We start from the raw sequence: 27986 nt of genomic DNA on the forward strand, positions 1-27986 counted from the left end.
TATATATATATTAAACAAATTAAATATTAATATATAATATTAAATATATTAAACAAATTAAATATATATATAATAAAATATACAGAAATACCAGAAATTGTTTTTTAATGATTATTATTGTATTGACAATCTTTCGTAACCAAGTTGTTTAGTGCCTATTTTTTTTATATGAGAGTATAAATTACATGATTATAATTCCATTCCAAAACTCAAGCCGGTTTACAAAAATAAGACAGTTTTCACTTTTTGTAATACTTTTGAAGTTGAGGCTATTTTCCTGGGCTCAGAGAAAACTTGGGAGCCCACAGCTGTCAGTATATATGTATATACTGGGTGATCATAATTAGAATTATTGCTATTAAATACTGTCTAGAGAACTGTTTAATAGTCTAAATGCAATCAAATCTGGTATGGTAACATTTCAAGCCATTTGGAAGACATTTCTGTAAAAATAGTGCCAAAACTCATCATTATTACATTTTTGGTGCTGCAAGCAATTTCCTTTGCATAAGCACATGTGTTACAGCCAAATTCTGGGTATAAAAGTGATCATGACTATTGAATGTCATTCATATAGCTATGATGGCTATCAAAACAATGGTAGTGATGCAACTTATGGAATTTCAGTCATAAAAAATTTACAATGAGGACCATTGACTCCACAAGCTTGCAGGAGAAAGATCATGCTATTTGAAGAAACTGGGTGTCTGGGAGTTCAGCATGGTGGAGGTGCAAATCTACTAATTCATAGCTGTTGTTGAATAGTCAATGAACAATTTTTCAAAGTCCAGTGTTGTGGCAATTGGATGTATCTTATGGCAAGTTTGGATGATACTGAGAAAGTTGGCACATTGCTATCCATACAAGACCGGCCACAACCAGAAGTTGCTTATCACTAAAAGGAAAACCTGACTGATCTGAATCTTGAATTAACATTCTTTTCCAGAATGGAAATGGATGTGTCATGGCTATGGAAGGAAACTTTCATAGATTGACACATCTGGGGAGTGAAGAGGCACACCTTGATGGAACACTGAACATCTGCAACTACTGCATTTGGATTATGGAGAATCCTCATGGTTTTCCAGAAAATTACATTGCAATCATCTAAAATTATAATCAGGTGTGAATTCATAACCATATTTATCCTTGGAAATTCTACTTTGGAGAAATTATTACCAATGGGCCTGTGACAGCCCAGAGAGAATGAGAGATGATCAACACTTTTGTCATACCCCAGCTGTAATGGCAACAATGTCTGGAGTTGAACATTTTTATGCAAGATGGAGCCTGTGCACATATTGAATGCTGCATCCAACAGTTTCTGCAACATTTCACAGTTAACAGAAAGATTAATCATGCATTTCCTATTGCTTGAGCACTTTTTTAATCCAGATCTTAATCTGAAATTTTTAGTTATAGAAACATTTTAAAGTGTTGTTTATTCTAGGACATGTTGCAAATTTGGCAGCCTTGAAATAAGTATCACATGCAAGTGAGAAGCATCACAGAGAATCAGTTTTGGTCAGTAATAGAACACACTATTTATCATCATCAGAATGGAGACCAAATTGAGCAGTGTCCTCAGCATTGCTAAGTTTTCTATTAGGTTGTTCGGAAAGTAAGTTCGTTTTTTTACCACTAGACGGATTTGTCGTACTTTTCCCGCCATTTTTATTCTAAACCGTATTATCATTATATATTTTGACAGCTAGCATTTTAAGGCTTATTTGTAAAAAATTTTGTTTGATTCTGTGCAATTGTTTATTTTTTGTGTCCCATGAAATCAAAATGCTGTTCAAGCAAGAAAAAAATTTGGTACATGTATGGAGATGATGTGTTGAGAGAAAGACAGTACCAAAACTGGTTTACAAAATTTCATTCTGGCAATTTCAATATTGAAGATGCACTACGTCTGGATGGCCAGTTGAAACCAATGAAAACAGAATAAAGGTACTGATTGAAGCAAACTGCTGAATAACAACATGTGAAATCACTAAGAGATTAAATTTGTCAAATTGAACTGTTTATGATTACTTGAAACAAATTGGCTTTGTTTCAAAGCTTGATATATGGGTTCCACATGTTCTTAAAGAGAGATGCTCTCTTTGGTGGGATTTTAAGAAAATTTTTTTTGGAGCTATTACCAGACAATTTAACAATTGATTCGAAAGTGTACTGCCATCAAGTAAACAAATTGAGTAATATCATCAAACAGAAAAGGAGGCCAGAATTGATCAACAAAACAGATGTAGTGTTTTACCACGATAATGTCAAATTTCACACAAGTTTGGTAACTTGTCAGAAACTGTTGTAACTTAGATGGGACGTACTATCACACCAACCATATTCGCCAGATCGAGCACACTTGGATTATTACTTGTTCCGGTCTATTCAAATTTTTTTTAACTGTAAGACATTTATAATAAAATTAAAGACAAAACTGTCCAAAAAGGATCACCATTTATTATTTTTTGTGTTCCAAGACTAACACATTTTCGGTGACTGACCTTTCTTTTTAGGCTGCTTGTTAGTCTTGGAACACAAAAAATAATAAATGGTGATCCTTTTTGGACAGTTTTGTCTTTAATTTTATTAGAAATAATTCTCCATCGGATGAACTTTTACAGATGTAAGACATTTACTTGAAATGACAATGTCAAAAATCACTTGGATCATTTTTTTGTAAGCAACGATCAAAACTTTTATGAATGTGAAATAATGCTACTACCAGAAATGATGACAACAGGTATTTGGCCAAAATGGTCGATATATAATTCAATAAAATATTTATTTATTATAAAAATATTTTTTNTCATCGTTTCTGGTAGTAGCAAGATTTCACATTCATAAAAGTTTTGTTCATGTCATACAGAATTGTAATTTGTAATATTACAGTTTTATACTATTGGGTTGTTCGGAAAGTAAGTTCTGTTTTTTTCCACGGGAAAAAAATGAACTTACTTTCCGAACAACCCAATAGTTTTCATATAGCATGAGTGTCTTGAATAAATAAAATGTTTGTTGCAGTGCCAAAGGGCTACAGCAGTGAGTTTTAGTATGTGCTGAATATCACTATACCAGGTTTGGTTGCATATGGACTTCTAAATATCTCTCTTGATAGCTTCAAATAGTGGTACTTTAAATAAAATCAGCCAGTACATAATATTCTTTTATATGCTAGGAAAACTTTTTAAAAGTAAGAAATGTTGAAATTTATGATTAAATTATAAATATTTTAGAGACTTCATAATGATGGTAATCTTTCTGTTATCCTTGTTGATCATAATGTTTTGGCACCAAGTGATTCATTCTTAGAAACGTCTGTGATAAGAATAATTGATCATCATGTACAGGAAAATATTGTTAAAGATAAGTGAGTTAAGTTTATTTTGTCTGTATACTTTTAATTATCATTATTCTAAAAAATTTTAATATTTATTTTCAGATATGATGTTACTATTGAGTTAGTGGGGTCTTGTGCCACATTAGTAGCAGAAAAAGTATTTGAAAAACTTCCTGATATTTTAGATACTCAAATACTTATGGCAAGTTTGGATGATACTGAGAAAGTTGAAATTTTTGTTTTACTAAATGAATAGATTATAAATAAATTATAAGAAATTAAAATAAAGTTAGAACAAAACTATTATATAATTTGTTTTAAAACATGTAATTTTTATTTTTGTTGATTGAATGTACAGTAGAGCATCGTTTATCTGAATCAATTGGTGACTGAGGTTGTTTGGATAACTTATTTTTCAGATAACCGATTATGTACGAAAAAATACATTAACCTATCCCATGTTGAAATTTTTCTCCGTTGCGTGTCGCTTTGTGTTGAATTTTCGTCGATGTTAAGCCTAACGTAAACTTTTTAAAATAATAATCGTGGCTATTGTGTCATTAAAAATTATTTCTTTATTTTTCACAAACAAAATAAATATATTTAAAAATATAAAAACAAAAAAAAATTATACTTTAGAAGTTAATCTAGTATTAAAAACATTCGATTCAGCATGACATACAGTCCTCAGAAAAACACCACACAAAAGTGCCAGTGCTACCAGCTAAAACACATACACAAACATAAAAAATATTGGAGTATCCCAAGACATGGCCAAAGATTGCAGCGCCACAGACTAGCAAAAATTTAAATTTGCCAACTGGAATTCTTTCGGATAACTGACATTTCGGATAACCGTCTTTCAGATAAACGACGCTCTACTGTAATTAAATTACCAATACATTAACAAAGCATATTAATATATTCTTCACTCAATTGTGCTTTCTTATATGTTTATAAGATTTATTAGTCTTGAATTCTTATTATTAAAGCAGCGCTATAATGGGCTGCTTTAATAATAAGAATTCAAGACTAATAAATCTTATGACAGTTCTTGAATCAAAAAAAATTTTTAAATGAAATGAAATATTTAAAAACAATATTCAAATGTATTTATTATGCATGCTGATGTACTATCTACTCTAAACAAAATTTATATTTAATTTTTTAATTAAATGCCGTTGAATAGAATAAAGAAAATAACTCTAACAAAGTTATGCCAGTTGGAGTTATTTTCTGGGTGTTAAGTGAATTTTATTAATTAATTAATTTTACAAGATTTAAGAACTTCCATCTCTTCAAAGTGCATAGACACTCATTTCTTGCATTTTTAAAATTTTATTATGACTAAAAGATTCATATTTAGACTCATAGAGCAAAGATAAAATGCTTTCATTAAGATTTTGGTTTTAAATCTAAGCATTTATTATTAAAAAGTTTTTTGATACAAGAACTGTCTTTAAACATGCAGTTCTAAAATTCTAATTTATGGATTTTAATGGGCAAATTTTGGAAATTGAATGTCAGAAGTAGTTAATAAAGGAAAAGTAAATTGTGTGTGTATGTACAATATTATATTATATCTCAAAAATATTAGTGTTATTGGTTTGTTTGGCAAGTTCATAGCGATTTTTAAGAGAAATAAAAGAAACTGTTTTCAAACTAAAAATATATTTTATCCTATTATGTATGCATTGTTGTTTTTAATGACATGTTGCCATCTACAGAGGAGCTTTATGATACCCTCTTCATAGAACTTTTCAGTTTTTCCCACAAAAAATTGTTCCACATGATTTTTGCAAGCTTCCAAAGTATCAAAGTTTTTATCACAAACGGAATTCTGCAGAGAACAGAACAAATGGTAGTCCAACAGGGCAAGGTCAGGTGAATATGGAGGGTTGGTAAAACATCCCAGCCTAGTTCCAATAATTTTTGGCATGTATGTAAGGACGTGCAATCTGGCATTATCTTGATGAAACACAATGCCTTTTCTATTGGCCAGTTCCGGACGTTTTTCTTTAATTGCCATGTTCAGTTTATCCAGTTGGGAACAATACTTATCAGAATCAATTGTTTGATTCTGTGGAAGTAGCTCATAGTACAGGATTCCTTTCCAACCCCACCAGACGGTAAGCATGTCCTTCTTTGGATAAAGATTAGCCTTTGGAGTTGTTAATGGTGGTTCATTTTTCTTGCCCATGATCATTTTCAGCTGATGTTGTTATAAACAATCCACTTTTCGTCACGTGTCACGAAATGCTTCAGAAAAGGGTCATTTTTATTTTGTTTTTCAAGAGAATCACAAATGGAGATGCGATCCTGTAAGTTCTTTTCCGTTAAGTCGTGAGGTATCCAAATGTTGTAACAATTCACGTATCTGAGCATCTTTAGATGTTGAAATACAGTACTGTTTGATGACTCACTATATCTACAATCTCTCGAGTTGTGTAATGAGGGTTTTCATCCAATAATGTTTTGATCTGATCCTCTTCAATAACAGGAGGTCTTCTTGAGTGGGGAGCATCTTCAAGGATGAAATTACCCACTTTAAATTTAGCAAACCACTTTTGAACAATTGATTCTGCTACAGCACTCCATCACAAACATCACATATTTCTTTCACTGTTTGTACATCATTTTTGCCTTTACACTAGAAGAAAAGAAACAAGTGTTGAAAATGCATGTTGTTTGCATCTGTTTTCACAAGACAAATTAAACAATATTTGAATAATCTTAAGTTTTTTTGTAATGGACATGTCTCAAGGTCATTCTTCTTAATATTCATTGGTTTATACAATTTTAATAATTTTCATGTCAGTGTCTGAACTTTCATGTCAGTGTCAGCTATAAAAATCACTACGAACTTTCCAAACACCAAATATATTGATAATATTTTTTGAAAAGATAATTAATGTGTAGAAAAAGAATATCATTTACAAAACAAATGTAGATCTTTATCAGTGAAAATTAGTTATGAGAATATACTGTTACATTATTACAAAATAATATAAAATTATGCAGTTTTTCAAATTATGTATTCATTTTCTGGGCATGCCATTATATAATCCTTAATTGCAAGTAAGCTCAGAATTTAAAGCAACAAAACTTAATCTTAGTTAATTATTTTGATCATCAAAACCTTTATTTTTAGTACTTGCTTTGTGATCACTTTTTGGCTTCACATTTAAAAAAATAATTCACTATATTGGGAAGTTATATTACTAATTGAGTTCAAATTTTGAATGCAAGCTGATCTATTCTCTACATATTTCTAAATTATTAATTAAAAATTAAATTTTAATTATTAAAATTTTCATACTTTTATTATGCTTTTAATTGTAATTCATTTTCAGTCTAGAATTTCATATCATCTTAAATATGTTGAATACTAAATATAGCAATATCAATAGTTTAATTTTACTATTCAATAAATAACAATTTAAAGTTTTTCTTTGATTAATTCTTACACTACTTTTATATATTTAGGTACTATTATATTTGACACTGTTTGTTTAAATGAAAATGCAAAAAGAGTTACAAGTAAAGATATGGAAATAGCTTCAAAATTGGAATCACTACTTAAAGATGTAAATAAAGAAGAAATATTTCAAGAAATAAAAAAAGCAAAATTTGATGTCTCAGGTTAATTGATTTTATAATTTGCTAATTCAGAATCTGAACTTTTTAATCCATTCATAAAATCAGATATCATATATTTTTAAAATTAAAAGCTATAGAAATATTAATTCTAAAAACTATTTGTTCTGAAAATTATAGATCTTACATTTGATGAATTACTTCGGAAAGATCTCAAGGTGATTTCTAATAATACAATAAACATAGCTATTTCTTCTCTTCCTATGCTATTACAGGTAAAAATAAATACATAAAATGATTTATTTTGTGTTATAGAATATCTCTTTAATTGTTTTTTCTATATTTTTAAGTTAATCATTCAGCTATTAAGTCTGAGTGATTAATTTGAATGAATTTTGTTATTAATTTAATAATCGTTTGCAGTTTTAATAAATAATTTAATGTATTTTTGTCATGCACATGGAATTATGGAAATTTTTAATTAATTTTTTTAAAGAAGTAATTAAACTAATTTGTTTAATAAATGGGTAAATTATGCTGATAAGTTTTTTGATGTAAAGTAAAACTTTTTGATGCCCTTTGTCAAATTTTTACATTCATATAAATTATTTAGTTTTATATGATCTTACTATCTACAAATCTGTAATGTGTAACTTGTTGATATCATATACAAAAATTCATAACTCTCTTATGACTCCTTTTTCATTCAACTTTTAGAAGTGACAGGTTTTGGTATTGCTTCTTCAGAATTTTATAAATTTTTATTTCAAGTACTTTGATCTGATCTATCTCTTTACATATTCATATTAAGGATGATAACAGTTATAAATATAATTATATGTTTATCTGTATAATATAATATATATATTATTTAGTGTTTTATTATAATAATATATATATACAGGGTGTCCCAAAAGAGTGTTCAATGGTTTTATTTATTTGGCCTCTAGCGGGCTTGATTTTTGTCACTGTATAGAGACTTTTGGATACCCTGTATATTATTTAGTGTTATATTATTCACAAATTTGTAGAATAATTTCTTGGACATTGTACAGCATTGCCAATGAAGAGAGAATTTTTTTTATTTTTATGGAAAAAATCTATTTGGGATTTTAATTATTTTGGATATTTTTTGTGAAAATCTATTGTTTCAATAAGTCCAAAGTTGATTAAATACATATGCATATTCACAATAGAATGTGAATTTATAGCTTTAGCCATTAGTAGAACTTGTTTTCATCAGATCATGTGATTTTCATAATCTTGAACTCAAGATAGAACTTTAAAGAACTAGTCATTGGTCCTCTATGTGAAATTTGTGGATAATTCTTAATGAAGCACTTAAGCTTCTTTCATACATTATTTTTGGGTCTTGCTTTGAATGTAATTTGGTTATGTTTTCATTAAGCACATGCCAACTGACAGTTTTTGCAAAATAGCTTAAATTACTAATACAGTAGAACCTCCATTATCCAGATTTTCGATTATCCGGATTGTTCAAAATAAACAAAAATTTTACGAATTTGCTGATTTGCAATTGGTGAATTACGACAGTTTATGTACGTGATGGAATGCATAACTTTTTTTGTTTCAACAACGTCTCATCCAGCACAGTGGTCGTAAACTCTTAAATATATTTTACGTAGTAATAAAAATATAACTTGACATATGTATTTATAAATAATTTGTATTCAAATTACATCATTTCTATAACCAAGGGCGGTGTAAGGCATGGATGACGTGAGCCACCGCCTATGCCTCGCGCCTCGAAGGTTTACGCATTACTTAAAAGCTGCGAACGCGACGAAAAAATTTTACTCGTCATAAAATGATAAATTGTTTGTCAAATTTTTATTCATAAAAATGCAGTTTCAACTGCTTTTTATTTTATAAAATCCGTCTTCTTGCGCCACCAGAGGGCCTTTTAAACAATAGGTAGTCTGTTAGCATTGGTCAGTAGTAGTCCAAATGCAATACAAACGTTTGTTTCTTGAAAATTTGATCACGATTTAAATACAGTATTTACTTTTAATATTACCGATATGTCATCGAAAAGAAAACGTGTTATATTATCATTAAAATTAAAGTATTTGTTTCAATTATCCGGATTTTTCCTTATCCGGACTACCTTCATCCCCAATTAGTCCGGATAATCGAGGTTCTACTGTAATTTGTAATATTAATGCATTTATAATTAAACAGGTGAAACTATGTAAGATAATGTCATAATTTTATTTGAGAATTACAAAAAAAAATTTAATTTGAAAAATGTTCAGATGATTTGAAGTTGTTTTTTTTTTTGGTCCTTTGAATTTTGAAATAATATGGTTTTGCTATATATGCTGTTGCATACACAAACATGTGTTGACTGAAATTAGTGATAAGACAAATTAATCATCTTTAGGCCTGTAACTTTGTAATAATTAAAAACAAATGTTTAAATTTTTTCTAATTCTTTGTAACAAAACATTTAATAATATACATTTTACATTATTAAATTTCAAAAATTTGGTTTCAATGAAATCAGTTGAGGATGAAAAATAATCTTCCATTTTGATAATTTCTGAAATTTATTAAATTTTTTTTATTCTTTAGAAACAAATGTTTTAAATTTTATAATAAAATAAAATGAAAATTAAAATGAGAGAGGGAAAAAATGCTTAATTATGGAAACCAAATTAAATTTTTTTTCTCATTTTTCAATATTGTGCCCAGTTGCCCACTTAAACTATTATTTTTGTTATGAAAATTAATTTTAATTATTAATTTATTATTATTAATAAAAACAAAACAGTAACAAAATAGTATATTTGTTTATAGTCGGTAAAGACATCTGAAAATATTGAATCAACTGTGAATCATTTTTGCTCAAAATTTCAATATAATGCAGTTGTCATGATGGGTATTAATATTAAAACTGAAACAGAAATCAAGAGAGATATTGGTATTTATTCTCCTCTCTCTGATTTACAACAACAGGTAAGAATACATTTTAATTATATTTTAATTATTATTATTAAGATTCTGTTATAGCAATATGCTATCCTTTATTATGTAAATAGTACAAGATAGCATGTTTTGATGATTATTTCAGTTGCAGTATTCTAGAAAAGAACAAGACTTTATGCAGACAACATAAATCTATTCTACTAATTAGTTGAAAATGGAAAATCAAATGACTTGATTTTCCATTCTCAGCTATGTAACCTGTGTTTTTAACTAACATGTCTCTACTTTTCTGATAATTGGTTGAAGATGAAAATAAAAAAGACCTTTACAAACTGTATACATTCAGTCTTAATTTAGAGTATTGCAACAAAACAGTTCTTGTTCTTCAGATGAAAAATGAAACTTATCAAAAACTTTTATCAACTTTTTCCTATGATTTGGAAACAGTTGTTCTCCACAATTTTATTAATGTTACATTTTATAAATATCCGATTTCTTTGAAAAGGCATCTTTAGATAATTGAATTAAATCTTTTTGTATGATTTAATACATAAAGTATCTAATTATTTTCATTTAACTTTAGATTATAGAATTTTTGAAAAATTATGATGATCCTAATCTTGAATTAGAAGAATTGGAATTTCCTTTTCCTTTATTCAATCAAAAAAATTCCTCTGCATCAAGAAAATTTATTTTACCTATTTTGAATATATTTCTTCAACATCAGATAGCTTCAGTGTCCTCTTCATGTAAGCTTTAAATTAATTTATAGTAGTAGTCCAAATGCAATACAAACGTTTGTTTCTTGAAAATTTGATCACGATTTAAATACAGTATTTACTTTTAATATTACCGATATGTCATCGAAAAGAAAACGTGTTATATTATCATTAAAATTAAAGTATTTGTTTCAATTATCCGGATTTTTCCTTATCCGGACTACCTTCATCCCCAATTAGTCCGGATAATCGAGGTTCTACTGTAATTTGTAATATTAATGCATTTATAATTAAACAGGTGAAACTATGTAAGATAATGTCATAATTTTATTTGAGAATTACAAAAAAAAATTTAATTTGAAAAATGTTCAGATGATTTGAAGTTGTTTTTTTTTTTTGGTCCTTTGAATTTTGAAATAATATGGTTTTGCTATATATGCTGTTGCATACACAAACATGTGTTGACTGAAATTAGTGATAAGACAAATTAATCATCTTTAGGCCTGTAACTTTGTAATAATTAAAAACAAATGTTTAAATTTTTTCTAATTCTTTGTAACAAAACATTTAATAATATACATTTTACATTATTAAATTTCAAAAATTTGGTTTCAATGAAATCAGTTGAGGATGAAAAATAATCTTCCATTTTGATAATTTCTGAAATTTATTAAATTTTTTTTATTCTTTAGAAACAAATGTTTTAAATTTTATAATAAAATAAAATGAAAATTAAAATGAGAGAGGGAAAAAATGCTTAATTATGGAAACCAAATTAAATTTTTTTTCTCATTTTTCAATATTGTGCCCAGTTGCCCACTTAAACTATTATTTTTGTTATGAAAATTAATTTTAATTATTAATTTATTATTATTAATAAAAACAAAACAGTAACAAAATAGTATATTTGTTTATAGTCGGTAAAGACATCTGAAAATATTGAATCAACTGTGAATCATTTTTGCTCAAAATTTCAATATAATGCAGTTGTCATGATGGGTATTAATATTAAAACTGAAACAGAAATCAAGAGAGATATTGGTATTTATTCTCCTCTCTCTGATTTACAACAACAGGTAAGAATACATTTTAATTATATTTTAATTATTATTATTAAGATTCTGTTATAGCAATATGCTATCCTTTATTATGTAAATAGTACAAGATAGCATGTTTTGATGATTATTTCAGTTGCAGTATTCTAGAAAAGAACAAGACTTTATGCAGACAACATAAATCTATTCTACTAATTAGTTGAAAATGGAAAATCAAATGACTTGATTTTCCATTCTCAGCTATGTAACCTGTGTTTTTAACTAACATGTCTCTACTTTTCTGATAATTGGTTGAAGATGAAAATAAAAAAGACCTTTACAAACTGTATACATTCAGTCTTAATTTAGAGTATTGCAACAAAACAGTTCTTGTTCTTCAGATGAAAAATGAAACTTATCAAAAACTTTTATCAACTTTTTCCTATGATTTGGAAACAGTTGTTCTCCACAATTTTATTAATGTTACATTTTATAAATATCCGATTTCTTTGAAAAGGCATCTTTAGATAATTGAATTAAATCTTTTTGTATGATTTAATACATAAAGTATCTAATTATTTTCATTTAACTTTAGATTATAGAATTTTTGAAAAATTATGATGATCCTAATCTTGAATTAGAAGAATTGGAATTTCCTTTTCCTTTATTCAATCAAAAAAATTCCTCTGCATCAAGAAAATTTATTTTACCTATTTTGAATATATTTCTTCAACATCAGATAGCTTCAGTGTCCTCTTCATGTAAGCTTTAAATTAATTTATAGTAAATTTTAATTAAATGGTTATTTATAATTAAAAACATTTTTCATTAATTTAATTTTGTTTCATAATTAAAAATTATTAAATATTTCTTTCACAGAAAACATTTCTGCGTGAATCAACATCTATTATCATTCAACTATTATTATACTTGTCTATATATTAATTTTGGATTGATTTTTTTATATTATCTGTAATTGTAAAGTAAGTAGATTGCATGAAGGAAAAAGAACAACTAAACTTGCTAATAAATTGAAAAATAATGCATTTATTGATTAAATATAACAGTATATGAAAGATATATACAGTAGATTATAAATCAATTATATGACTGGAATTTAATATTATAAATCAATTTATTTACTATTGAACACAAGACTGTGTTATTATTAAAACACTTGGCGTTTATCCACTTTATTCAGTTGATATGGGCACTTTTACACATTTTGGGCGTATAGCCCCTCATCAGTCAACTGATAAGAAGAAACATATACATTAGATTATTACATTTTGTAAAAATTATATAACAATTCTAAAACATGTAACTTTTAAGACATACTATTAAAAATGCAATGACACTCGTACAGCATAAGTTATTATTCACTGCTGTTAGGATAAGTTGATAACTTTGATATCATAAACCTACATACATTAAATTAAAAAATAAAACGCCGTATAAATATACACGCTTATACTGATAACGCACAGAACTATACTAATTTTTTGTTTACTATTGTTTCTTTCTGTTAAGTAGGCGTAACACATCCTTTATCTTCTTACTAAAGTTGATAAATATATAGGCAGAATCCTTTCTAATGATTAATGAATATATTTGGTTGGTTTCTCACAACCTTTCATTTGCACATAACAGAATCAGATAAACCTCACTTAGCATATTATAACAAATTTGTTTCCTGGACATTACTGTGAGGCCGGGACCATACACTCCCCCTGGGACGGAAACCGGCTGTCGAGCTAAAGTCAATATATCGGTGACTTATTACGTAAATAGGACCGGTGTGACCAAAGAACGGGGTGCGAGACGATTTAATTGTCGCATTCCAGGCCTAATTGACAGATTCACGGTTGTCAATCGTGAGAACGATCGAGGGATCGACCGTCGGGAAACTTTGGACGGTCACCTTACAGAGAGTTCCTGTTGACACTCCTGTGAGCAGGTCCTACTGACACTCCTGTGGAGGGGGCGGCGCCTGAGACAGCTTCCTCCTCTCCGGGACAGAAAAATAGACATTAGGTGACAATTTACGGGACCGTCATCCGGGAAAGGGCTTGACCCGACTTTGGAGGGGAACGGCCCGGACGGGGTCATTTCGGCGACCCCTCAGCCCGAATCGCGTCCCTGGCAACAGACCAGGGACCAATAGAGTCGCAGGGAACCCACATTCGGACCAACCAAAATCTCGGGATTTCGGGAAGAAAATGTTATAAAAGCCCGAAATCCCAAGGACACGAAGAGGTTGGGAGGTTGAGACGCTGTGAAGAAGACCAACAACAGTCCCCGAGAACGGATCAGCCTAGAGATTTTCCGAAGAGGACTAGGGATTCAAGTTTCCGGTACCAGCGAGACACCCCGCTACCTCCAAACGTCGGTCGAGGAGACGAACTTTCTCCTCCTGTGATTTTGGTGTGTGTGACTGACGACTTACCTCACCGAATAACGGACCATCCGACGAACCTATCTCAAGGAACAACAAGAACAACGGACTATTCGACGAACTTGCCTGTGACGGACGCCTATCAAAGATCCGACGTTAGTGTACCAATTGTAAGCATAATTTCCCATCAAATAAACGCGTTGAATTGGTAAATACGGTCTCTGTGTGAGTCTTTGCGTCCAGCAAACCGCGACCCCCGTACGGTAAAGGCTTTCTCGTGTCATCCTGACAGATCACGGGCAAAGCGAGGGTCGTAACCTTTCACCTTAAGAGCGACCTCTGTGCGAGTTTATATTCGGGTACACCGCGTCCTTAAAAGGGAAACAATCCTCACGGTGGTATCTCCCCAAGGGCGCCCCCTCCTTACATTACCATTTATGATGGTCGGATTTTACATAATACAGTTGTCCCTCTATAGTCCGACGTTTTTTAATCCGACATGCTCAGTAGTCCGACGCACCTCCCGTCAAGGTATTCGTCCCCGTTATGTGTCTGCTTGCACAGAAGCATGTCGCGATGTGAATCTCCCCATCCAATTCTTACTCGATGACACACATTTCGTGTGTTTTATGTGAGCAGTTCTGTTCGAACAGTTGGAGTAGAGAATATTGTAAGTTACTGCTAGCAAAACAATGCGAAATATGTAATTATTTTCGGTAATCTGGACACTTTTGGTAATCTGACACANTGGGCAAAAAGTAACGATAGTGAAGATTAAGATAATTACATTATAGCCAATCTTACCCGTTTTCACAGAATGCAAGAATTAGGTCCCCCATTTCCAAACTAATCAGAGAATTTTTACATGAGTCTAAAAATATGTTCGATTTTCCGCAAAACCGCAGAAAAACACCTGTAAATCTTGCATGCCGCTTTATATTAACACTTCCTTTGTTACTCAACACTTCCATTGTTAACGCTTCCATTGTTAACGTTTCCATTGTTAACACTTCCACTGTTAACACTTCCATTATTACACATCTTCGAAGTCAACCACTTTCAACCCCATATGCAAGAATTAGGTCCCCCGTTTCCAGACTAATTAGAGAATTTTTACGTCCAGTCACACGAACTATTTTCAATTTGATCAATTTTCTGGAACGTTTACAATCGTTCTATGACCGAACCAATTCGAATTTAAAATGGTTCGAACATTTTTAAAATCAAAATAGAAAATCTTTGAAGTCAACCACTTTAAGCCCCCATATCTCCCACACCCTTATATCTATCGAGACGCAACCACCATAGTGCACGAATGGAGACTTGGAGCTACTACCACATACAAACACCATTCATGTGCAATGTGTAGTTTTGGCTGAAAAGTGAAATATAGGGACACATACATCCATTTTTATATATATATATATATAGATAAATGGATTTCAAATACATTTGTTATAGTAAAATAACATTAATTTAAATATTATATTTATTATTTGCAATTTTTATGTAATGAGACAAAAGTTAAATGTTATAAATTGTGTTTTAGATTACAATTTTCATATATTTAAATAGTTTTTAATTAAGAACTTTTGTGATACTTTTATAATAATTATTTAGTTATTATCTAAATTGATTTTCAAAAATACATACAACCATTATACATATTGAATAAAATTTGCTGTTTATTTTTATGATGATGATATAATCTATAATATATCTTTCATTTGACTGCTAATATTCATTATACATTGTGTGCTTTTTATTAACATTCTAATATTCATGGATTACTTTTTCATAAATATCTATAAATTTATTATGTAATCTCAAAAATTTTTAGCTATAAGGTTATCTCATATTTAGAAAATTCATATTAAAATACAGTCATACCTTATTATCTGAATCCAATATGTTGGGACCTACTTTTCGAACGATATTATTATTGGTTTGAATTTTTTGAATGATCCAACGGATTTATAAAGTTTTGTAAATTTTAATGAACAGAGTAAAAACTTTAACTTGTTATGATTTAACACAAGGAGAGAGCATAGAAAGCAATGGTGAAACTACTATGCTTTATTACTAACGTAACAACCTCCCTAGTAAGATGAGCACTTCCATTGAATGAGCACAAGTAGAAATATAAATTGTTGCAACCTCAATGCTGTTCTCTCTAACTGCAACACCTGGCCTGGTAGGGAAGAAGGGGGTTCCACAGGTTGTCAGCCTGTGGAACCCCACAGAGACTCTTGAGAATTGGAACTTGGAATGCGAGGATTTTAAGGAAGGCTGGAAAACTGGAAAATCTGAAGAATGAGATGAAAATAAATAAATTATACATAGTAGGACTAAGTGAAATGAGATGAGAAGATTCTGGGTACTTAGTGAGTGATGATATCAAGCTTTACTTTTCAGGTGGAAGGAAAGCAATGAATAAAATGGGGATAGCATTGAAAAGAGAATTTGCATCATGGGTAATTAAATGACAGAATTCAAGAAGAACCAAAAGATTCGATATTCATCCAAGTATATATGCCTACCAGCTCTCATTCAGATGAAGAGATAGAGGAAATATATGAACAGGTCCAGAGTGCGAAAATGTAAAATAATGGGGGCCATTTTTTTGGCCAATTGCCATACTCTTCCTCTCTCATATATAACAGTGGGAAAGTCAAATGAAAGAGTTTTTAAAAAGTGAGTAGATTTTTGTAAAAGCTCTGTTTTCTTTCTTTATAAGTTCTGCAATGGGCATAATATAAGGACTAGATACCTAATAAACATTTTTTTTGCAAAGAAAAAGCCACCCAAGGAACCTTTCACTGCCACCCAAGGAATGAAAAGAAACATCAAGTAAAAAGAAAAAAGAAATTTGATTGATGTCATATCATTAATGTTATTCAAGTTACATAATAATTTATATAAAAATCTGTTTTTATTTATCTCTAATTAAAATGAACTGTTAAGAATGAGGTTGGAAGATTACATTAAAATTTTATGATAATCAGTAAACTGTACAACTCAGTAGAACTCAAACACAATGCCACTGAAACAAATGAAGACATGTAAAAGTAGGAAGTAGGGAATGATTCCATTCTCAGCTAGTGTAACTCTTAAAAGTTTATAAATGCACTTTAAATAAATTTGTAATACTGGTATTTGATTTAGATATTGTAAAATCTGCTAAAGAACATTATTTGTTATAGCATGAATTTGAATATCAGAGCATGACTGTATATAATTATTTTCTATATCTTCAATATTTGTTTGATTAAAAAAGTGGTTTTTATTTATCCATAAATATTGCTGTAAGTTATATGCAGCCTTTGTCCCAAAAGTTTCCAGACTGAGTGATTTTCTCAGGAATTGTTTGAAGCAGCACACTCCTTTAGACCATAACATATTTTACAAGGCTTCACAGACATATGAAGAAGTTGAACATGTTCAGATTTGCATTGATCTGGAAACTGCCCACGATAACCCCTTGCTATTACACTATATTACTGCAGTAGATGAAACCTGATGCTACCAAAATAATATGCAAAATAAACAAGAAAAATTCCAAGTGGAAAAGCCTTGGATCACTGCCATTGAAGAAAACTCTCAGATAGTCATCAAAAGACAAGGATCATGTTGATTGAATTACTTGATAAGCAGGTTATCATGCACAAGGAATTATTCCCCAGTGCCAAACTTTTAAACTACATGTCTACATCAATGTTCTAAGGCAACTACTATGGAATGTTTACTGCCATTGCCCTAAACTTTATCATGAAGTAGGCATCATCTGAAAGAATGGTAATGTGAGACCTCATACTGCCATATAAATACAATTGGTAAGGCAGTATAAGGTCTTTGGCTGGAAAATAGTGTATACTTGCCTGATCTATCCTCTATAACTTTTTTATTCTGCCATCTGAAATAGTTCATGAAAGGTAGATATTTTAACAATGTTGACAACATCCAATGGACTGGATACATACAATTCAATTCCATTATGGAAGAGGAGTTTCATAACTGCTTTGAAGACCAATAGTATTGGAACCATTGTATCACTGCACAAGAACCTACCTATTTTGAAACCTACTAGGCTGTGCCTTGCAGGCACAGTCTAGTAGGTTTCATTTGTGTTTTTCATTTGAAGAGGCTCAATCTAGAAACTTTTGGGACAAAGGATGTGTGTGTGTGTGTATATATAATTGTGTATACACATATGGTATATCATAACATATACCAAAAATTGGCCAAGATTTCCATATTTACCATTGCAATTGTATCAGTTTGTACCCATTTGGTAAGATTGCAGTGGCAGATTGAGCAAAATGTAAAGTGAAAGAAAGAAAAAAGTGTTCAGACAAGGCACTTTTTTGGTTTGCATAACATACATAAAGAATTAGTTGTAGTGAGCTGCTTCTTTCTTATTAGAAGAGAATACAAACAATTATTTAATTTACAGCAGTTTTATACTAGGGAAATTAAAATTGCATCTGCTATGGTAAAAGAAATGAGCACAAATGGACAGCATTCTCAAAAGAACAAAAAATTCTTATTAATGAGTGGAGTTTCAAGAGGTTTTAACAGCTGTACATCTTAGTTAATAATCTTGTCAGTTTGGGGTGGATGACAGAAATGTTGCCTCCTTGAAAATGCAAGATGGATTTTCTCCCTGTCCTCCCAATCCACCCACATGTCTATAACTTATAATGCATGTGGATTTTTCCTTCATTTGTTTTGATTGCCCTGTCCATTTGCCAAGTGTGCACTTACCATAAGTCATCATTGTTGCTGCTCTGGGAACCAGGGATTTCCAGAGCAATAAGAATGACAACTTAAATCAGCAAATTCTTGGGATTTTTGACCCATCTGGATCAAATCTAGATGAGTAAAAAAACCCCAAGGTTTTTTAAGGAATGGTCTGTTGTGGGTATTTGTGTCATTCAATTGTAGACTTGGATAAAAGGCCCTCTTACTGTCCACAGGAATAAGAGAATAAAAGAAAATTTACAAAAATTGTTTGGAATCATATAATTTTTATGATTGCAAATTCAGAAAAGAATATATTCATATAACAAAATGATGGTTTCAAAATGAATAAGGAATTCCCAGTTCTTGACTCAATAATCAGAGGGTCAAGCAATTGCTAACTTTCAGCTATTGAATATTAATTAATTTTCCGTTAAGTTGTTTCATGCATAACTAACTCAACAATTTATGCTTCAATTACTTGTCTGTTCAACGGAATAAGACAACTCAACACAAAAATTTTTCTACGACCCCATTTAGGTGTTACACACATGAAAGGTAGGCTGGAAAAGTGGTTTTCCAGATTTTTAGTTAGGTGCAAACCTATACCATCTATCAGTGTTCAGTGATTTTATCCATTCTGCCACTGATGGGCTTTGAAAAAAAGTTAGTTTGTTCTAGTGTTTTTTCTTTTTAGATGAATAGTTTTGTCTGTCATTCCCCACTGTTCCAAGTTATGCAGCAAACTTCTGTTAAGTTGATTTGAGTAATTGTCCACAGGAATTAAGCATAAACCTTATGTGAGCCAAATATGAAGCTCATTGTCAGCCAAATTTTTTGGCCATCACTCCCCACCAAGGATTGGTGCCTTCGGTTGCTCTGCCAGGATTACTGTGCTCCTTTCCTTTCCTGTACTTGATCTCAATATCATTATTTTGCAGGGCTAAAGCCCACCTTGCTAGTTCTGCACTGTATAGAGTACAATCAAATGTTTTAATGTGTTATGGTCCCATAATGATAAATACCTGGAGATCCAGAGATAGAATTTTTTTAAACTTCATTTCACACAGCATACCCATTTAACTTACAGCTGGCAAAAGCTGTCATCCTCTGCTCCCTATGTGATTAGGGATTGCAAATTTACAGATTTTTTTTATTTATTAAAAAGTACCAGTTTACCAGTAATATAAAATGTTATGCATTTTAGAAAACTTTTGCAGTAAATATTATTTAAATAATATATATATTTAAAAGTTATTAAGTTTATCAGTTATCTTGTTATTTTCAGTGTTTGTATCATATCCTTTGTGTCAAATTGGAAATATTGAAAATTCTGATGATTTAAGTGATTTTGATCCTCTAAGTGCAGAAAATGCAGACAGCAACCTAGGCAGTCCGAGATACGGATCTGGTTCTACAAATCTAATTGGTCGACTAGGTGTATCTGGTGAGCCATTGAGTTCTCAGAGTTCGTCGGCTCAAAATTCTTGTCCTTACACTCCACAGAATAGTTTTGTTGAAGATTCTTTTGATTTAGACGATTCTCTAGTCAAGCAAACAGAAAGTCTTCCAAGTTTCAACAGTCGTGAAATGATTGAAAAAATTGAACACAAAAGAGGAAAGCTCAGAGGTTACGATAAAGATACAGATGTGTCAAGCATAAGGGCAATTCCTTTTACTCCCAAGAACAGTTTTTCAGATAGCAGTTTCGAATCTTATGTTCCGCAGCAGATTTTGGCCATGGATTCAGACAGTCTGATCGAGAAAGTAAAGAAAAAGAAAGCATCCCTGGTCGGAGGAGACGAATTTTTATCGTCGTTTGAAGATGCGTATGAAATTCAAGCTGATAAAACAGTTAACGACAAATCTTCCGAGGTAAAATGTACAGAAAAAACAAGCATAGATAACGAAAGCTTGCAGGATGGACAAGAGTGTAAATTATCGTTAGGTCAGAATTCCCCATTAATTCCTGTTATCACGATGACTCAGTTGGATAAAACTGAAATAATTGATCATTGATTTATAATCAGTTTGATAAAAAATATTTCAAATTGTAAATATTCAAAAAGGATATCAGTTTCTTTTATTGTAATATAAACTTATATTTTGGTCTGGGGAAAAATTTAAATTTTTCACATTATATAGCAGTACAAAAATAATCTATTTGTTATGCTGCTAATGTAAGTTACTTTAACATAAATTTTAATTCAGTATTTGTGATATCTGTTTTAAAAATTGATTTATTATCTTTTAAAAATATTTGTGATAAAATAATTAAACAAATATATAATTTCAGTTTATTTGGTCAGGAAAANAAATCAATTTATTTACTATTGAACACAAGACTGTGTTATTATTAAAACACTTGGCGTTTATCCACTTTATTCAGTTGATATGGGCACTTTTACACATTTTGGGCGTATAGCCCCTCATCAGTCAACTGATAAGAAGAAACATATACATTAGATTATTACATTTTGTAAAAATTATATAACAATTCTAAAACATGTAACTTTTAAGACATACTATTAAAAATGCAATGACACTCGTACAGCATAAGTTATTATTCACTGCTGTTAGGATAAGTTGATAACTTTGATATCATAAACCTACATACATTAAATTAAAAAATAAAACGCCGTATAAATATACACGCTTATACTGATAACGCACAGAACTATACTAATTTTTGTTTACTATTGTTTCTTACTGTTAAGTAGGAGTAACACATCCTTTATATTCTTACTAAAGTTGATAAATATATAGGCAGAATCCTTTCTAATGATTAATGAATATATTTGGTTGGTTTCTCACAACCTTTCATTTACACATAACAGAATCAGATAAACCTCACTTAGCATATTATAACAAATTTGTTTCCTGGACATTACACAATATTGAGTCTTATTGCTAATTATCCTAACAGCAGTGAATAATAACTTGTGCTGTATGAGTGTCATTGCATTTTTAATGGTATGTGTTAAAAGTTACATGTTTTAGAATCGTTATATAATTTTTTCAAAATGTAATAATCTAATGTATATGTTTCTTCTTATCAGTTGACTGATGAGGGGCTATACGCCCGAAACATGTAAAAGTGCCTGTATCAACAGAATAAAGTAGATAAACGCCAAGTGTTTTAATAATAACACAGTCTTGTGTTCAATAGTAAATAAATACGAAAACATGGTTTCAAAAAATGAATCAATTATAAATCAAATTTTAATCAATTTCAAGAATCATTTAAGTTAACTAGTAACACATTAAGATATCAGTCTAGTGCTACGTTGCTTTGGATTTATACCCAATTCAGCTTTCATAATTTATTGTGGGTAGAACAAGTTGTATCATCATTCTCCAATTCTCCATTTCGTATCCATACCAATTGACCCCAAAGGTAAAGCATGGACCTGCCTGTAAAGGATGTAATTTTGGCTGGTCATATAGCCTGTAATGTGCTGTTGTCTCACATTAATCAATCAATTAATTTAATTAAGAATTATATAAAAATATTAAAAAATGAAATAAAAACTGATTTGACAAATTTATAATTTTAAATGGTTGATTTCCTGTTATTTTTTTTAATATAAAAACCACCTGTATATTAATCATCATAGAATTTTGATATCAACATTCTTAATCAAACATTATTTTCATTTGAAAATCAATGTTGATGGCATAGCCATAATGGAATTCTATATTGTCAAAATCAAAAATTATTATTATATATTTTTCTCACAAACCAAATTAATATTTATTGCTCACTGTTTTCTAAAAAAATAAATTATTATTTAAAAATTGAATTTTGACTATTTACAAAAAATTTTTTAATTTTTCGAGTCTATCTTTCATCCTTTTAACACACCACAGAAGTAACAGTATATTGGCTTGGATGAACTTCCACAGAACACGTGATAAATTATAACGAAACACACACAAAGTTAAAAACGATCGAAACGCCGATCTTTTATTTGAGGATTCGGCGTTTTTTAACATTAAAACAATGGTTACCATTTCTGACCATAACTACCATGTTCTTTAGCACAATATATAACTGGTTCANTTGTGTGTGTTTCGTTATAATTTATCACGTGTTCTGTGGAAGTTCATCCAAGCCAATATACTGTTACTTCTGTGGTGTGTTAAAAGGATGAAAGATAGACTCGAAAAATTAAAAAATTTTTTGTAAATAGTCAAAATTCAATTTTTAATTGAAAATATCCTGGGTTGCTCATGTTATCATGTATGCTGTTATATAAATTATTATTTGTTTATTTAAATTACTGTAAAGATTGATTTTTCCTAATTTATTTTAGAATTTCAGCAATCAATATACTGGAAAATTAAATATGGACTTCAAATTTATCCTATTTTAAATTTTTACATTTTTTTTTTATCATACAGCATATTTAATGATCCATATTAAACAATTCAAAGGAAAAAATTTAGTGAATGATGTAAGTTATGATCAGTTTATATAATATACTAGCTGCAAGGACCCACTTCGCTGGGTTTTTATTTGTATGTAATATAGTTTTTTTTTATATATATAAAAGACTGTTTTTCTAAGTAATCTAGAATCTAGCTGCAAGGACCTGCTTTGCTGGGCAAAAAGTAACGATAGTGAAGATTAAGATAATTACNAAAGCCCAAAAAGTAATTACCAAGTTTAGTAATTATTTCTGTATGATAGTGCAGTAATAACACATCATATGTATTGAAATATCTGAAAATTTTAATTTGTTAATTATTGTTTAAAAACTGTAATTTAATTGAAAATCTAAAACTTTTTACATGTGTATTTCCCCCCTCAATTTCCTAATATTTATTGTGTTAAAGGCTCAAAAGCACAAAAAGTAATTACCAAGTTTAGTAATTATTTCTGTATGATAGTGCAGTAATAGCACATCATATGCATTGAAATGTTTTTTCTAATTAAAGGAATGCATCTGAAAATTTCGAATGTATAATTATATTTAAATAAATTCACAAGCATTATTTGCTATTGTAAATGGCATCAAATTTCTCGACATATCAAGAAAAAGTATTTTTGTAGATAGCTTGTGCAATTTTTTGTTAGCCATTTTATTTACTAATTAGCGTGAGTTGTAAACAAAAATTCTGCAGTTTAATAAAATATCTGTATAGAATAATATACATTGTTGTGTATTTTAATTAAAAAAAACCACTTACCGTCCGGACCCGAGTTATCTCAGGCAACGTTTTCATTAGGCACTGTCCTGACCCAAGATAACTGGGGCTAATTTAAATAATCGTACATAACATTTCGTTGCTTGAAATAATTCAAACAAAGCTTATTTACATTCTATTGGATGTTGTTTATGATTACACCCAGTAGAAGTTTTGTTTTGGACCATTTTTTTGGTCCAAAACTCCAAGATATTTGAATTCGGTTACTTCTTACAGTAAAGTACCGTCTACAAAGATTTGGGAATTGTCCGCCGCGAAGTCTTTACTAATTTTTATCCATTTCACATTTCGTCTTTTTTCCATTGATATGCATGCCATATTTCACACTGCCTGCTTGGAGTAAGTCTAGCATCTGTTGGAGCTCTGTCGCGGATGTGGCAATGCATGCGAGATCATCGGCGTACCGGATGTTATTGATATTCACTCCTCCGACCCTGATCCCCACATCCTCACAGAAACATTCCTGTGTTATCTGTTCGGAGAAGACATTAAAAAGTGTGGGTATAATACCCATCTTTGTCTAACTCCTTTTTCTATCTGACATAGTGCTGTTTCTATGTCATCCAGTTTAACTGTGGCAGTCTGGTCCCAGTATAGGTTGCCGATCAGTTTGTAGTCATTTGTGTCTAGATTGACTCTCTTTAATGTTTCCATTAAAAGTGGGTGTTGTACTTTTTCAAAATCTTTTTTGTAGTCGACAAAACCGATGTACAACTCCCTTTGCATTTCTATGGCTCTTTCTGATAAAATTCTCACAGCAAACAGTGCATCAATTGTTCCCATTCCAGGTCTAAACCCAAATTACGATGGTCTTATCTGAGCCTCCATTTTGTTTCTTATTCGGTATTCTATAATTTTTAGTAAGAGCGTTAGGCTATGGCTCATTAGTCTTATGGTTCGGAATTGGTCATACCGCTTGGCATTGTGCTTCTTTGGAATTGGGATGAAAGTGAATCTTTTGAAGTCGCGTGGTAGCTGTCCATCTTTGTAGATTTTATTAAAAAGATCTAGTAACGATAGTTTTGCAGATGTGCCCAAGGATTTTAGGAGTTTGGCTGGAATATCATCACCAGGAGCTTTTCCACATCTCATGGAGACCATGGGCATGTTCTAATTCTCTTAGCATAATAGGAGGGGCAGAATCTCCTTCTATTGTATGAATCTGGGGATGTCTGTTGCAATCTCCAAACAAATCTTTGATGTACTCTGTCCAAGTTTTAGCTCTTTCTTCCTTTCCACATTTCATTTTGTTTTGTTGGACTATTTGTTGGTCTATTAAATTTGTTACGCCCTTCTTTGTTTTCTTAAGTTCTTTCATGGTTTCTTTGATGATTCTATGGACTTTTCTGGTATGGTGCTTTTTCTTGTGCTCTGCTATTCTTTCACATTTTTCTTCAAACCACTTTTCTTTAGCTTTGGTGCATTCATGCGTGATCATCTGATGAAGTTTTTTGTATTCTCCAGGGTTTCGGTTCTTAAACTTTCTGTGTTCCTTCATCAGTGTCAAAATGTCCTCTGTGATCCAAGGGTTCTTCCGCTCTCTTTCCTTTTTGTTAAGTAAGGTATAGGCAGCATTCTTAATTGTACTTTTTATGTTTTCCCAGTGTTTCTCTATAGAGGGTATGCCATTGTCTTGGATTTCTTTTGCAATCGCCTCACTAAAATGTTGCCTGATTTCGCATATTTTCAGCCTGTCGAGATTGTAATGTAACTTCGTTTCCATTTTTTGTAACTTTCTTTAAGTGAATGGCACACCTGGCATAGAGTAAATTATGATCTGTGTAGCAGTGGCTGAAGGCCTTGTTTTAACATTGTGAATTGAGTTTCTGTATCGTTTGTTGATGAGGATGAAGTCTATTTGATTTCGTACTATTCTGTTTTCTCTGTCTTGAGGACTTTTCCATGTGTACAGTCTTTGCAGATGTTGTTTGTACCATGTGTTTGTGATACATAGGTCATGGCGTTCTGCAAATTCAACAAGTTATCACCAACTTCGTTTCTTTCACCTAGTCCATAGTTGCCTACTGTGTCAGTTACTCTGCCTTTTCCAACTTTAGCATCGAAGTCGCCCATTATTATTTTGACGTCCCCTCTTTTTGCAAGTCTGAGTGTCTTCTCAAGCTGTTCATAGAATTCGTTTATGACATCTTCCGGGGCAGCTTCTGTAGATGTGTATACTTGAATAATGCTTATAGCCATGGGGTATGATGCTATGCGCAGGTAAAGAATGCGATCTGATATTGCTGCTACTCCATCGACAGCTTTTCTGATGTCTTTCTTGATGAGTATTCCGACACTTCTTTCGTGATGGTCTCCTCCAGAGAAAACAAAGTCATATGTGTCATTGCTTTTTATCCAATCACTGTTGGGCCATTTCGTCTCACTGACACAGAGTATGTTCATCTTCAGTTCTTTGGCTCTAATACGAGGTTATGTAATTTGCCTTTGGCGTACAGTATTCTTACATTCCACGTGACTATGTTGTTTATGTTCCTCGTGATGATTTTTGGAGTATTGTTTCTTCTTTGGCTTCCAGTAGTAGTCGATTTGCTGCATATAGCCTGGTCGCTCACTGATATGCACCCAGTAGTATATTTTTCACCATCTGATCTGGACTTCAGAATGGCGCTGGTGGCCAGTCGGATTGCATGGCAGACTAGACGCATGTTGGTATGAGATCATGAGGATTGTAGATAGGAATAGGTAATATGGTGGTTTCCCATTGCCTTTCACATCAAAAGTGATTATGAAGATAAAAAATAAATTCAATTTGAATACAAATTAACTTAATTTTAATTATTCGATATTGAATTCAGTTCAAAAATACAAATACATGCATCAACCAAAAAGAAGAGCTCAAGCTATCATCAGCCTGGCAACTTCTCCTAGACAAGTATCTATTTATATAACCCATTGAACACTGGAGTCTAATTACAGAACGATTCCATAGCCATAGTTCTGTTTTTTACCACGAGATGTCGCTACTTTGTGACATCAAGAAGCTTGACAAGCATAATTTTGACTGTGTTGTAAATACCACAGTCAGAATTAATTTATTACAAACAAAATTTGCTACTGTTCGTTTGTTGACCGTCAAATTTGTCTTTTGTCTAATGTTCATTGTTTATATCATAGCTTTAAAGGATGATTATTGTTCATTATTTTTATCAAAATATTTAAAATTATACAGTATATTATAAAAGTTATTCTACAGAATACAAGGTCTGTTCAAAAAGTATCGGACCTTTGATCGGCAAAAATAAATTTATTGACTTTGAGGTATAAAACCCTAATCCCCTTCAAAGTAGTCTCCTTGGTAATGTATACACTTCTCCCAGCGTTCCTGCCATTGCTGGAAACACTGCTGGAACGCATCTTTTGGAATGGTCATCAGCCGGTCCGTCGCATTTCGCACGATGTCTTCTCTCGACTAAATTTGGGTTCCTTTTAGCGGCATTTTCAGCTTGGGAAATAGCCAAAGGTCCCACGGAGCCATGTGGGGAGAGTACGGAGCATGACGAACCACAGGAGTATTGTGTTTGGTGACGAAAGCCCGAAACAGATGCGCAGAATGGGCGGATGCGTTATCACGATGGAGCTGCCAAGTTTTGATCGACCACAGATCTGGTCGTTTGCGTCGCACTGTATCGGAAAGACGACGAAGGACCTCCTGGTAGTACTCCTTTGCGATGGTTTGGCCTCGTGGTGCGTACTCACGACACACCACCCCACGAGAGTCGAAAAAACTGTCAACATGACCTTTGATATTATGTTTATCTTTGATACGTTTATCTTTGAAATGTTCCACAAAACCAAACTCAATTTTCTCCATAGGCATCCTTATTTGGTTTTCACGAGATTTTAAAAAACCTAACCCTAGCGAATACCAAGAGTTAAATGTATCTTGTGTAATTTGAGTAAAGCCTTTAGAATTGGTAGTTTAAATCCATCAACAAATTATCATCGTCAGTAAAATATTAGTGAACTTTTTGTAG

At 31.2% G+C, this 27986-nt stretch overlaps 2 protein-coding genes across 2 annotated transcripts in view; one reads left to right on the forward strand and one right to left on the reverse strand.

Annotated features, from left to right (window-relative positions):
• Positions 1 to 21084, forward strand: part of LOC111625080 — a 48771-nt gene extending 27687 nt beyond the window's left edge. Inside the window, exons 4-14 of the mRNA XM_023368109.1 lie at positions 3243 to 3376; positions 3449 to 3548; positions 6802 to 6988; positions 7124 to 7218; positions 9764 to 9922; positions 10476 to 10641; positions 10910 to 10919; positions 11113 to 11116; positions 11529 to 11687; positions 12241 to 12406; positions 20069 to 21084. Coding sequence (XP_023223877.1) covers positions 3243 to 3376; positions 3449 to 3548; positions 6802 to 6988; positions 7124 to 7218; positions 9764 to 9922; positions 10476 to 10641; positions 10910 to 10919; positions 11113 to 11116; positions 11529 to 11687; positions 12241 to 12406; positions 20069 to 20799 — 1911 coding nt within the window. The 3' untranslated portion in view covers positions 20800 to 21084. The remainder of the gene's footprint in view (positions 1 to 3242; positions 3377 to 3448; positions 3549 to 6801; positions 6989 to 7123; positions 7219 to 9763; positions 9923 to 10475; positions 10642 to 10909; positions 10920 to 11112; positions 11117 to 11528; positions 11688 to 12240; positions 12407 to 20068) is intronic.
• Positions 21085 to 25860: 4776 nt separating this feature from the next.
• LOC111625081 (craniofacial development protein 2-like) lies at positions 25861 to 26394 on the reverse strand. The gene has a single exon (XM_023368110.1). The coding sequence runs from the start codon at positions 26392 to 26394 to the stop codon at positions 25861 to 25863; it is 534 nt and encodes a 177-aa protein (XP_023223878.1).
• Positions 26395 to 27986: the final 1592 nt, after the last annotated feature.

The sequence above is a fragment of the Centruroides sculpturatus genome, unplaced genomic scaffold (genome assembly GCF_000671375.1).
Source record: "Centruroides sculpturatus isolate CEXI.00-Female unplaced genomic scaffold, Cexi_2.0 scaffold295, whole genome shotgun sequence".
Lineage (NCBI taxonomy): Eukaryota > Metazoa > Arthropoda > Arachnida > Scorpiones > Buthidae > Centruroides > Centruroides sculpturatus.